Here is a 12,593-nt window from a genome sequence, read left to right on the forward strand (position 1 = left end):
GGGGCAGGGGCCAAGGTCAGGATGGGGCTCACACCAGGTTGCAAGGCAGGGGTTTTGACTTTAAGGAAGTTTTAAAGCTGTGTCCCATTTTGGCACCCCCTTCAGCATCTCTGGCACAGGTTATGGAGCCGTCTAGGATGAGATGCTATAAAGCAGAGGGTTTCTCCCACAAAGGGGGCACGGGGAGGCCTGCACTGGATCATGGGGCAGGGGATAACAGGGGGGAAGGGGGAAATGCAGCAGCAGGGGAAGGGGCCAAGGATGGGAGGGAGCAGGGACCAGGGATGGGGCAGGAGAAAGGGAAAGGGACCAGGGCTGGGGAAAGGGGAAAGGGACCAGGGATGGGGAAGGGGAAAGGGGAAAAGGACCAGGGCTGGGGAAGGGGAAAGGGACCAGGGATGGGGAAGGGGAAAGGGACCAGGGCTGGGGAAGGGGAAAGGGACCAGGGCTGGGGAAGGGGAAAGGGACCAGGGACGGGGAAGGGGAAAGGGACCAGGGACGGGGAAGGGGAAAGGGACCAGGCATGGGGCTGGGGCTGGGGAAAGGGACCAGGGATGGGGCTGGGGAAAGGGACCAGGGATGGGGCTGGGGAAAGGGACCAGGGATGGGGCAGGAGAAGGGGAAAGGGACCAGGGATGGGGCAGGAGAAGGGGAAAGGGACCAGGGATGGGGCAGGGGAAGGGGAAAGGGACCAGGGATGGGGCAGGGGAAGGGGAAAGGGACCAGGGATGGGGTAGGGGAAGGGGAAAGGGACCAGGGATGGGGCAGGGACCAGGGCTGGGGAAGGGAGCAGGGACCAGGGCTGGGGAAGGGACCAGGGCTGCCCGGTGTCCAGGTGTGCTCTCAGCCCTTACCTGCGGGAGGTCATGGCTCCGCGGAGCTCCGAGCCGACTGCCCCGGCGGGGCGGCTGCCCCGGGGCTGCCGGGGAAACCCCTCCCAGTGACGAAAGGGAATCCCCGCCCTCCGCCCCGCCCCACCGGGCCGCTCAGACCCCACCTGCCAGCCCCAACACGCCTTCTGGCCTCCCTCCTCCTCCCCGAGCCCGGCCCCGGCTGCTGCCGGCGCTCCCGCAGCCTCCAGGCTGGAGGGACCAGGGGATGCTCGGGGCACGGAGCATCCCTGCATCCCGCCTGCGAGCCGCGATCCCGTAGAATCGCTTGCTTGGAAAACACCTTGGAGATCATCGAGTCCATCTCTACTAAACCACATCGCTGAGCAACTCGCCTGCTCGTCTCTTAAACCCCACCAGGGATGGGGACTCCACCACCTCCCTGGGCAGCTCTGCCGGTGCTCCATCACCCCACAATATAGAATTTCTTCCTCATGTGCAGGTGGAACTTCCAGTGCTCCCGTTTGTGCCCATTGCTCCTTTCCCTGAGCGCCGCTTGGCAGGCTGAGAGAGTTGGGGCTGTTCAGCCTGGAGAAGAGAAGCTCCAGGGAGGCTTTAGAGCAGCTTCCAGTGTTGAAAGGGGCTCCAGGAGAGCTGGGGAGGGGCTCGTGATCAGGGAGGGCAGGGAGAGGACAAGGGAGAAAGGTTTTTCAGCTGAAACGGAAGACTGAGATGAGATCTTAGGGAGAAATGTTTTGCTGTGACGGTGGGGAGGCTCTGGAACAGGTTGCCCAGAGCAGGGGTGGCTGCTCCATCCCTGGAGGTGTTCAAGGTCAGGTTGGATGGGGCTTGGAGCCCCTGATCCAGTGGGAGGTGTCCCTGCCCATGGCAGGGGTGGAACTGGATGGGCTTTGAGGTCTTCTCCAACCCAAACCATTCCATGATTCTATGAAGAGTCTGGCCCCATCCTCCTAGAATATCCCCCCCACCCTGCTTCAGATATTCATGTGTTGATAAGACCCCCCTCTCAGCTGTCTTTTTCTCCAGGCTGAACAGACCCAGGCCTCAACCTGTCTTTGTCAGAGGGAGCCTCCAGTCTCATCATCATCATCTTCACAGCCGCTCCACTAGGTTTTGGAGTACACAGAGTCTTGAAAGCCTTGCTACCCAGAGATCAGAGCAAGTCACCACACCGGTGGCTGAGTCTGAGCAGGCACCTGAGTCTAGCAAGGCTCAGCCACGTCCCTAAAAACCCTCAATTCAGGGGCTGCTCTGGAGCCAGGAAGGAACAAGGTCCCCAGGGTGGGTTCCTTGCTCTCCTCCCAGTGTCCGTGGTGAGACAGGGATGGTGAGAGGCAAATCTTCCTCCGGGGTAAGCTGGGGTCAGGTGTGCTATAAGCACGCTACGTGCTTTATTCAAATAGAGCGCATTTTGCCGTCTGACGTGTAAATGCAGAAGCCTCTGAGAAAGCCATGTGAGATATATGTTGCTTCACATAAAAGACAGAAATTAACCCAAAGCAATGCCCTGAATCTGGCACCTTTCATGAATGCTGGGTGAGAAAACAAAGCCAGCTGTCCAAGAGAAAGAGAAAAAGCCAGGATACAGCCAGTGAGCCCCTTGCAACCCCCCCTGAGTCTACCCGTAGTGGCAAAAATAGCAGTTTTATAACTATAATAAGACTCAGCGAATTCCATGTCTATTCGGGGAATACCCAGAGAGCTGGCAGCAGGAGCCAGCTCATTTCTCAGTGAGGAGGACTGGCGGGTTGCATAGCTTCCCTGCGTGCCACTGGATTGCTCACGGGGCAACAAGGACCACAGAGGCCAAATAGCAACCCTGATAACAATGACCCCTGTCCTCTCCTTCCTCTTTTCCCTGCCATCGAGGCTCCTAGTCACTGAGACCTTCTTTCAGAGCACTGAGACTTCATTGTGAGAGACCCAACTGTGACTTCTCTGTGCGTCTATGGGGAAGGAAACGAGACCCTTTCTCAGGGCAATGCACAAGGTCAGCGAGGGGCTCAGCGTCTTGGATAAGAACAAATCATAGAATTATAGAATGGTATGGGTTGGAAAGGACCTTAAAGATCATCCAGTTCTGCCCCCTTGCTATGAGCAGAGATACCTCCCACTGGGTCAAGTTGCTCAAAGCCCCATCCAACCTGGCTGTGACACACGGAGCAGCCACCACTGCTCTGGGGGGCCTGGCCAGGACCTCCCCACCCTCATAGGAAAACATTTCTTCCTAAGATCACATCTCAATCTCCCCTTTTTCAGCTCAAAACCTTTCCCTCTTGTCCTTTCCCTGCACTCCCTGATCAAGAACCCCTCCCCAGCTTTCCTGGAGCCCCTTTCATCACTGGAAGCTGCTCCAAGTTCTTCCCAGAGCCTTCTCTTCTCCAGGCTGAACAACCCCAACTCTCAGAGCCTGTCTTCATATGGGAGGTGCTCCAGCCCAGCCGGAGGGGAGAAGCAGTCACACGGGACAGGAGATTGAGGAGAAAGCTCCTCAGGAGCCTTTGTGTCCGGGCTGAACTCTGGGTTAAGTCACCAGACTCTCTGCAGGGAGTGTCTCTGAAGACGTGAAGTTCTGGGAACAACACTCCCAGATGTCCTTAATGTCCACAGTGAAAGCTATAAAAATCCCATTTCAGCTGTGTCAGTCATCCAGAAGAGCGCCCAGCGCTGCTCAAAGTCACTTATCCTTTCCTCCTGGGCTGTTCATTGATACGAGCACGGATTCACATGCTTGCTCTTTCATTTGCAAGCTGGAAGAGGATGGCTGAGGACCAGGAGACAGCCACATCGCATAGCTGGTGCTGGGAATGCAGAGGAAGCAACTAGGACTCCAATCTGCTGGATTTCCCTCAGGTGCATGTTGGCCACAAGCTGTAACACAGCCCCACTCCCTCAGGTCCACACGAGGCCAGGACACGTTTGTTAAGAAGCATCCAGCACCCTCACATTGCAGAGATGGCAGCAGAGGCAGCCCAGCAGCATCACTGCGCGTGCTCAGCACTGGGAAGATGTTTGCGCTCTCAGCCCCAGCTGCAAGAGCTCCATAAACTCCTCAATTCAGGGCATCTAAATAGCCCTGAACTGTAGACGCTGTGACAGGCTCCTTTGATGAAGAGCCAGAAAGATCGTGCTTGCGAGCCAAGTTGTCTGCTTGCAAGGACTGCAGCTCCTTTTCTCTCTGAATAATCACATTTTCTCAGGCAGAGACACGGAGGTGCATTACAGAGCAGGATAATGGATCACTACGATGCTTTGGCAGGCGAGGAGAGCGCAGGGCAGGCAGTGGAAGCCACCAGCCCGGGGCACAGGCTGTGTCAGCAGCAGAGCAGAGAAAGAAACCCACAGCTCCAGCTACGGGCTAGAAAACGAGGCCAAGCAGCCACGGAGCTGAGGAGTCCAGATCTATTAACAGCCACCACCCCAGGCTACAGGGCAAAGGGACACGGGCCACAAATAGCTCTCAGCAGGGATCTAGGGCTGCTCTGCCACACTCCAGCAGGACAAGCCCCACCAGCTTCAGGAGCAAGCAAGCTAAGCAGTCTCTCCCTTCACACCAACTCGGAGTGGGCAGCTGGAAAAGGTGATCCACCACACCAAAACCCCCTGGGACAGCCCTGTGAGACCATTCACGCAATCACCGAAGCCGCACACCCTTCACTCTTCCCCTGGGTCCCCTCATCAGCTTCCTCACCATCCCATGGAAGCCTCAGCTCAGTGGTTTGAGAAGAATAGAGCTCCTTGATGTGGGAAAGGCTCACAGGAGGCTGTCAGGGTTAGCCATTCCCAAAGGCATGGGGGGCCAGAGCAACCTGAGGATGGATAGGACCATCCAGTGCCACCTGCCCTCTTCTTCTTGAAGATACCACGCAGTTGCCTTCGCTCCTCAGGAGAAGGGATTGGCCAAGGAGGCTGGATGCATGCGTGGTGTGTTCCCAAGAGCACCGAGCAGGCTGCTCTCGGAGCAAGGGCTGACAGAAAGCATGGCCAGGCCATTCCCTTGCGGCTCCCGTCCTTCTTTCCTTCCTCTTTCCTCTCACAATAGCTTTTTCTAATCTGTTGTGAAAAAAATCTAGCTGCTAGAGCTCAGCTTTTCCTTCTGGCTAAGACAACGATAGCTTTTTGTCCTACTGCTTGGCCGCGAGCTGGCAGAACGCCTGTGGAAGAGGTACTGACTTTGAAATCCATGCCTGTTGTGGGATAATACGGTCATTGTCAAGATGATGCTGCACCAGGAGGCCGATCTTGAGCAGAACATGGCCCCGGTTGCGAGTTGTGCAACCCCTGTGGCTGTGCAAACACTGCCCTCATTGTTCCCCATTGTGAGTCTTTGGCGTCTCGTTGTCCATGGAGAAGCTGCTTCTGATGGAGCTGGTGCAGACAGCAATCCAACGGGCATCGTAGTCTCTGGTCTGCAACATGGTTTGCTAAATGAGCTGCTCACAAATGGCAGGAAACCCACGTTCTTTTCTCGCTTCACGCCACTTCGATGAACGTGAGCTCTTGATTAAACAAAATTCTCCACCTGTCACCTTCTTTTCTTGCAGAGATCAGAGTGCTGGGGCTCTGGCCAGGTGGAAAGACCCCTTAAGAAGACCTGTTTTGAGCAGAAACTTAGATGCTGGTACATCTCAAACCACATCATAGAACTATAGAATCACCAGGTTGGAAATGACCTCTGAGATCATTGAGTCCATCCATACCTATCTGCCACTAAACCATATCCTTAAGTACCTCATCCACCCATCTTTTAAATATCTCCAGGGATGGGGACTCAACCACCCTCAAAGGAAAACATTTCTTTGTAAGATCTCATCTCAATCTCCCCTCTTTCAGCTTAAAACCGTTCCCTCTCATCCTATCCCTGCACTCCCTGATCAAGAGCCCCTCCCCAGCTTTTCTGGAGCCCCTTTCAGCACTGGAAGCTGCTCTAAGGCCTCCCTGGAGCCTTCTCTTCTCCAGGCTGAACCCCAACTCTCTCAGCCTGGCTTGATACAGAAGGTGCTCCAGCCCTCGCATCATCCTCATGGCCTCCTCTGGACTCGTATCTACCCAGGAGATGGACATAAACCAGTGAGCAAGCATGAGGCACACAGTACTAAAAGAATAAAAAAAAGCAACAGGCCCCTTAAAAACATATTTAATAGTTTTCAAACTTTATTTCATGGTGATTGACGAAAGACACAAGTTAGTAATGGTTATATCATGCTGCTCCTCTACTGTGCATTGCCTTTCAGAATTCATACAGCAGTTCACAATGGTCATTAATTTACCCTATAAATGAAGCCACATGGACATCTTTTTTTTTTTTAAAAAAAAAAAAAAGCAAAAAAACCCCAGAAAATAAAACAAACCTCAATGTCTTTGTTTTTTTTTTTGTACATACATGTTATAAATGCTATTAAAAATAAAGCCGAAGTTAAGTGCACAGCCCCTAGGGAGCACTGCTGAATCGGACCTTGGTTCAAGATGCTCGACAACGAGGACGCAAGGTCCTGTTTTAAGGCATTTCCAAGCCCCAGCGAAAGCAGACAGACTTTTTGTTTGGGTTTGTTTTTTTTTTTGCAGTGACCCTGGCTTCATTTCAGTGGCATCCTGGAAAATTAGCAGCTTCCTCTGTGCATCCCCCTCTGCTGCTGGAGTCGGCACGTTCAGCTCTCGCTCTCAGCCGTGTTGCCCAGGTAGGACTCAACGTCCTCAAAACACAGATCGAGGGTTTCGCATCCCTCCCATCCCACGGTTCTAAGTGAGCCCTTGGCTATCTACACCTCAAAAAACAGCAGTTCATCCCTTTCACGACACAGACACAGGACTTTCCCCCACCCCTACCCCCAGGAACCACAACTTATATACAGTAGCCACTTAAAATGTGGTATTGCCACACACACAGCCACGCGCACGCACACCCCGGAGGCTCCATCCCACGGCGGGCACAGCCCCCCGTGAAATATCGAACCACTGGATCTGTAGAGGAATGTCAATAGAGGTTGCCCATCCAAAGATGGGCGAGGAGGAGGGGAATAGATTTCTTTTAATCAAAAAAAAAAGAAAGAAAAAAGCAACCCAAGTGGTTTTACACTGCCTTCTTCCCCTTTGTTGCATCTGCGTTCAGAGCTCACCCTGAGAAGAGTAATTTGATCTTTCATGGCTCAAAAGCCAGTGCCAAGAACCAATAATTGTAACGGGAGCACTAGAAATTGAGGGCTAAGCTGCAAAATCATGGCACCCTGGGTACTAAGGAACACTTGACACCTGGCGAGACCCTTCAGATTCATTCCCTACGCTCCACAGAATCATAGAATAGTTTGGGTTGGAAGGGACCTTAAAGATTATTGAGTTCCAATCCCCTGCCATGGGCAGGGACACCTCCCACTGGATCAGGGGCTCCAAGCCCCATCCAACCTGGCCTTGAACCCCTCCATAAAGCAGGTTTTACTCAGCGTGGGAAAGGGACAGTTGTGTCCCTGTGGTGGAAAGGGACAGAGATGCTTGACAGCATCAGTACCTTCTTCCCATGGAGAAGGAACATGAAAGGAGTGGGGAATTTCTTTCATAGCTGGTAAATCTATTTGTTCGTCAACAGGGATTCAAGTGTCGGCATGCAAATGTGCGCTGGTTGACAGACACTCGCAAACACACACATTCATTCAGAAACACACATACTGGCTTTGTAACTGGCACCACAGTATTTTTGCTTTCAAGATTAGCAAGGAGGAAGAAAATACTTTAAAAAAAAACAACCCCTCCTCCCAAACACTACTGCCTCGACAGCTGACTCACGTCCCAGTCCTGTCTCCGTTGAAGCTACCGCCGCTGGGCTCACAGTATCCCAAGGAGCTTCGATCACGGTGTGGAAGACCCTGCAATGCTCTGGGCACTGCAAAAAACTTGAAGTCTAAGGTAAAACACCGATTGCTCTTCGTGGGAGAGGCTCTGATACCAGCTCTACAGAGATTCACGTGCTGGCCAGCTGTAAGCGTCCTCATGGTAGATAGAGGGCAAGTCTGGAAAACGGACATGGGTCATGGAAGAACACATCTAACAGATGTTTTTTAAAGTGAAAAGGGACCCAAGTCCCCGTGCCCTTGTAGCCCATTTGACAGCGCTGGAAGAAGGAGAGCACTTCCAGCTCTTGAAGACGTGCTGCAAGTTCTCAGCGATGCACGGGAGGGCAAGGCTTGGTACACAGAAGCTCTTGGGAAGAGCAGCCAGAGCAAGCAGGTGGTTAAAGACATGTCTGGATAAACACAAAGTGTGAAAATGAGGTTTCACAGCTGCTTCTGCACATGTCCAAGAGAAGGAGGAGGAGAAGAGCCAACAGAAATCAACATTTTCCACCCTCCCCAGCACCTCTTAGTCCAGCAAACAGGCATAAGACAACCAAAGAGCAATGCTTTCCTGCCTGCTCAGAGCAGACCTTGGTCTCTCTTCCAGTGCACGGCATCCCTGATTTTAACAGAGCATAAAGGAGAAAAGCACTTGAGATTCTTACACACATAAATTATAGCGAGAGGAGGAAGGGGAGGAGGGAGCCAGGGTGAACACAGGGCCAGGAGAAGGCTTGGCAGAGCCAGGTGGTAATTCCTGCTTTTCTCTGATGGTCACGTCCCTGCTCAGGCAGCACGTGCAGAAGGGGCTGTGGGGCCAGGCCCGAGGTGGGAAGGTAGTAAATCCACAAAGGCCACACGTCTCGCCAGCACCAGCATCCTTTCCCCAACAGGAATGAACAACAACCCAAGAACACAAGTAAGGAGTGGGAAAAAGAACCCAAAAAAAAAGAAGCTTCAAGTACAAATAAGGTTTACAATGCAGGTGCAATGGGGAAGTTCTTCTGTCACTTCTTGGAGACTTGGTTCAAGGTTTGTTCTTTGTTGCTGCTGTTTGCTTAGAGTCTGACTGACCTGGATAGACTGCAACCGAACAAATAACCCAAAAGAAAAGGTGTTTCCTCCCCTCCCTTTCCCCCCTCCCCCCAAAATATAAAAAGCAATAAGTTTACAAAAATAGAAAATAATTACAGCAATAGGCAGGAGGGAGGGAAGGAGAAGGAAGGGTCCCTGGGGGTCTATTTGGCTGAGCAGTGTAATATCGTGGGGTTGTTTAAAGCGTCCTCCACCAGATGCAGTTCTTGGCGGTCGACAATCACGTCCCTTATGCAGCCAATAAAGCCGGTGCTGTAGGCCTTGGGTAGCTTGTGAGCCACGCTCAGCTTCTCCATTCCCCCTGCGAGAGAGAGAGAACAGAAGGTTGAGTGAGAAGGCAATGGACACGTAGCTGCGCAGGCTGGCAGCTGGTCATAGAATCATAGAATGGTTTGGGTTGGAAAGGACCTCAAAGCCCATCCAGTTCCGCCCCCTGCCATGGAGAGGGACACCTCCCACTGGATCAGGGGCTCCAAGCCCCATCCAACCTGGGCCAGGGCCTCCCCACCTTCCCAGGAAAACATTTCTTCCCAAGATCTCATCTCAATCTCCCTTCTTTTGAATATGAACTCTTTGTAAGTCAGGTTAAACCTGAAGCTACAAGCCCAAGCTGGGAAGATAAGACCAGATGCTTCCAAAAAGCATGAAGAACATCCAATTCACTGTTGATTACAGATGATCAAAATTCCCAGAGGAACATTTGATTTCTGTGGCCCCCTTGCAATCCTAAACAGTAGGACTCTACAGCAAGGACTCTACAGAAGTCCACTCTTAAAGATGGAGAACCGAGTCTGGTGAGTTCCTCAAGAGGCAAACAAAGCCCAGGACCTACAGCTTCCTCTATCCCTCTTTCATTCCTTCAGGCTCCAAAGCAGACTTTAGGAATGGTTGGACTCGGTGATCCGGTGGGTCTCTTCCAACATGGTTATTCTTCTATGATTTACTATCCTCTTGGCTCAGATCGGTACTGGTTCTATTCAAGCACAATTATCCTGCCCTTGTGGGTGGATTTCTTGCTGATTCTGAGCCGTTAAGGGACAAATCTACCTTTTGGCTGCGCTGACGGACCTGCCACAGGCAGTGCAAGAGGGATGCAATGAGCCAAATTCTGTTTGCAGGATCAAAATACCCCTGTGTACACAAATGGAACTGACTCTGCTGCACACAGGGGCATGTTCCAGCAGGTCTGCTTTATTCTAGGTTAAGCAAATAACGCAACATCTAAAATCTGGGTATTTACATATTTCCAGACAAAACAGACTCTCCATTCAGCTATTTTGCCTTTGGGAACCAGAGTTACCCAAGGAAGTGACACTTGGGATGCTTATGAACTAACAGAGGTTCAGCAGGAGGGAGCGCTCCTTGTTTGAAGACAAAGAGGATGCTCCATGCCATTGGTAGCAGGGGTTCCAGAGCCACAGGCCAGCTAACAGCTCTCTCCAGGGGCCGTGGTGACGTGAAAACAACTGGGATTTGGTAAAGCCAACCCTTCGACCCTCAGCTGTCACTAGCATCCTGCCCCAATACGCAGAGAACAAGCAGGGGACACTTTTAGGTCAAAGCCACCTGGGAGGCAAAGATGAAATAAATAAGGGAACATCAACGCCCCAAATCCAGCTCCGAGCCCCTCATGCAGAGGAAGTTCACCCTTTCCACACTGACTTACCCAGCCACAGGGCCCCATCTGTGTCTAGCTGTGTCGCGCCAAGCGGAGAAGAGCCAGCAATGGGGGCTTCGTTGCCAACTTGGAGGGAACCTTCTCTCTGTACCCTGCTCCCAGAAGAAGAAATAGGAGATGATCAGCAATCTTAGAGGAAAATCTAGAGCTGCCCTCTGCTTTTCACTAAATCCAGACACTGGACACCATTTGATGCTATGATAGCATTGGCCTTTTGGTCCACGAGAGCACATTCCTGGCTCATCATCAACTTGCTTTCTACCTGAACTCCCAAGTTTTTCTCCACACAGCTGGTCAACCCGTAACCTGCACCAGAGTGTGGGGTTGTTCCTCTAAGGCACAAACCCTTACACTTTCTTTACTTCATTAAGTTCCTTTGCATTACTACAAAATGAATATTCAGTAACATGCTTTCTGCCCAACAGAAATGTATTTATTAAGCCCAAAAGATAGAGCTACAAAAGGAAGCTGGTAACCGTTCTGCACCAGAACCAATTTTTGGTTCATTTCAATATTCTATGATTCCAGGATCAGCCCTTCTCCACCTGGAGAGGAGTGGGGAGCAGAGCCCTCCCTCAGACTGCGTAGTACATAGCGATCCTTGATGCAACGCCATGCAGCTGGCAGCAAGCTATCCCCTCCAGCATCCCCTGGCCACCCCACTGCCCCACCACCAGCCTTGCCAGTGGCCACAGCTTCCTCTCACGCCCTCCAGCCCCACCAGCAGAAATCCCTGGCATGCCAGCCGCATGATCCACTCACCGCTCCCACCACCAATAAAAATAAAAGGGACGGCTCGGGCTCAACACGAACAGAATGTCAAACCCTCAGCCAGCTAAAATAAAAGGCACGGACCTTTCGTACCTCCTTGAGCCTGCCCCTTTGACATTTCCCGGCGTGTCACAACACGCACCCCTCCAACACAGCACTGCCCACATGCCTCTCCTCTATTATTATCCAGGAAGAGCAGTGACCCTCGGGGAGCACAGGGCATGCAGCCACGGCCATGACTCAGGCTCCCTAGTTCACGGCTTGCCCGTCCCAAAATAATCCGCCACGGTCCCCCTCTCTTTCACACCTGTAGGCTTTGATGTGAATCCACTGGTTGGTGTTGACGGGGACCGTGGATCGTAGGACGACTGGCTTGGAGCCCAGGTCGTAGGTCATCTGGATGAAGCCATCCACTATGGCCAGGGCGATGTAGTCCGAGCGCTCCAGCCCCTTCCCGCACCACAGGATCAGCCCCTGAGTGGCTTCTGTTTTGATGTTTAGTTCAAAGTGGTTTGACTGCAATGCCTTCTCACTATACAAGGAGAAGACAGAGTAGAATCATAGAATCATAGAATAACCAGGTTGGAAGAGACCCACTGGATCATCGAGTCCAACCATTCCTATCAAACACTAAACCATGTCCCTTAGCACCTCGTCCACCCGTCCCTTAAACACCTCCAGGGAAGGTGAATCAACCACCTCCCTGGGTAGCCAATGACCCTTTCTGTGAAAGTTTTTTTCCTAATGTTTAAACCATGGCTACAAAACCAACCAGTCAGCTCCGTGGAGCTGCCTTCTCTAGTCAACTAGCTCACCTGCTGAGGATAACCTCAACCAGCCTTTGGCATCAGGCTGTGCGTGAGGTCTCCATCCCTACCTGCTGCACTGGAAGGGTCGCAGCCTTTGCAATATCACAGCCCTGCTCAGAAGGCCTGGTGCATGGCAGGGGGAGGAGATGGAAAGCTCTAAACCAGGACACAAGATCAAAGAACTGGCCCTCTGGAGGCATCTACCCAGGTCCCACTCAGAGTAGGGCCAGTGCCAGTGCTAGATGAGCTCGGGAACACCAAGAGTAGGGCTCCTCCATCCTCCTGCTGACCTGAGTAGGGGCTGTAAGATCCAGCTTGAACCACCAAAGACAGAGCCTGGGGCTATCAACCCTTGCCTTTGCCTTCTGTGGGGCAAGATTCAGAGACATCAATGCCTGCAAACTGTGACACATGAGCCTTGAGTTTGCCTCTTCATATACAGGTGCTGGAGAAGGAAGCCTGTTACGTGGGTTGGTGAATAGTGCCAGGCTGGTGAAGAGGACTAGTGTGGCCCCAGTCTGGCCAGCAGAAGGGTTTTCCCTACAGAGCTGCCTTTGTGTTGGGA

General features: G+C 52.4%; 2 protein-coding genes across 4 annotated transcripts in view; both read right to left on the reverse strand.

The window, feature by feature from the left end:
- Positions 1-945, reverse strand: part of LOC138730003 (tyrosine-protein phosphatase non-receptor type 11-like) — a 51,219-nt gene extending 50,274 nt beyond the window's left edge. Inside the window, exon 1 of the mRNA XM_069874691.1 lies at positions 855-945. Within this exon, the coding sequence (XP_069730792.1) occupies positions 855-868 (14 nt within the window). The 5' untranslated portion in view covers positions 869-945. The remainder of the gene's footprint in view (positions 1-854) is intronic.
- Positions 946-6,211: 5,266 nt separating this feature from the next.
- Positions 6,212-12,593, reverse strand: part of AGRN (agrin) — a 122,054-nt gene continuing 115,672 nt past the window's right edge. For all 3 annotated transcript variants that reach the window (XM_069874668.1, XM_069874665.1, XM_069874667.1), the window contains 3 exons: positions 11,527-11,751; positions 10,437-10,540; positions 6,212-9,071 (listed from right to left, as the gene is read on the reverse strand). In XM_069874668.1, the coding sequence (XP_069730769.1) occupies positions 8,914-9,071; positions 10,437-10,540; positions 11,527-11,751 (487 nt within the window). In that variant the 3' untranslated portion in view covers positions 6,212-8,913. The remainder of the gene's footprint in view (positions 9,072-10,436; positions 10,541-11,526; positions 11,752-12,593) is intronic.

Source organism: Phaenicophaeus curvirostris, chromosome 22 (assembly GCF_032191515.1).
Source record: "Phaenicophaeus curvirostris isolate KB17595 chromosome 22, BPBGC_Pcur_1.0, whole genome shotgun sequence".
NCBI lineage: Eukaryota > Metazoa > Chordata > Aves > Cuculiformes > Cuculidae > Phaenicophaeus > Phaenicophaeus curvirostris.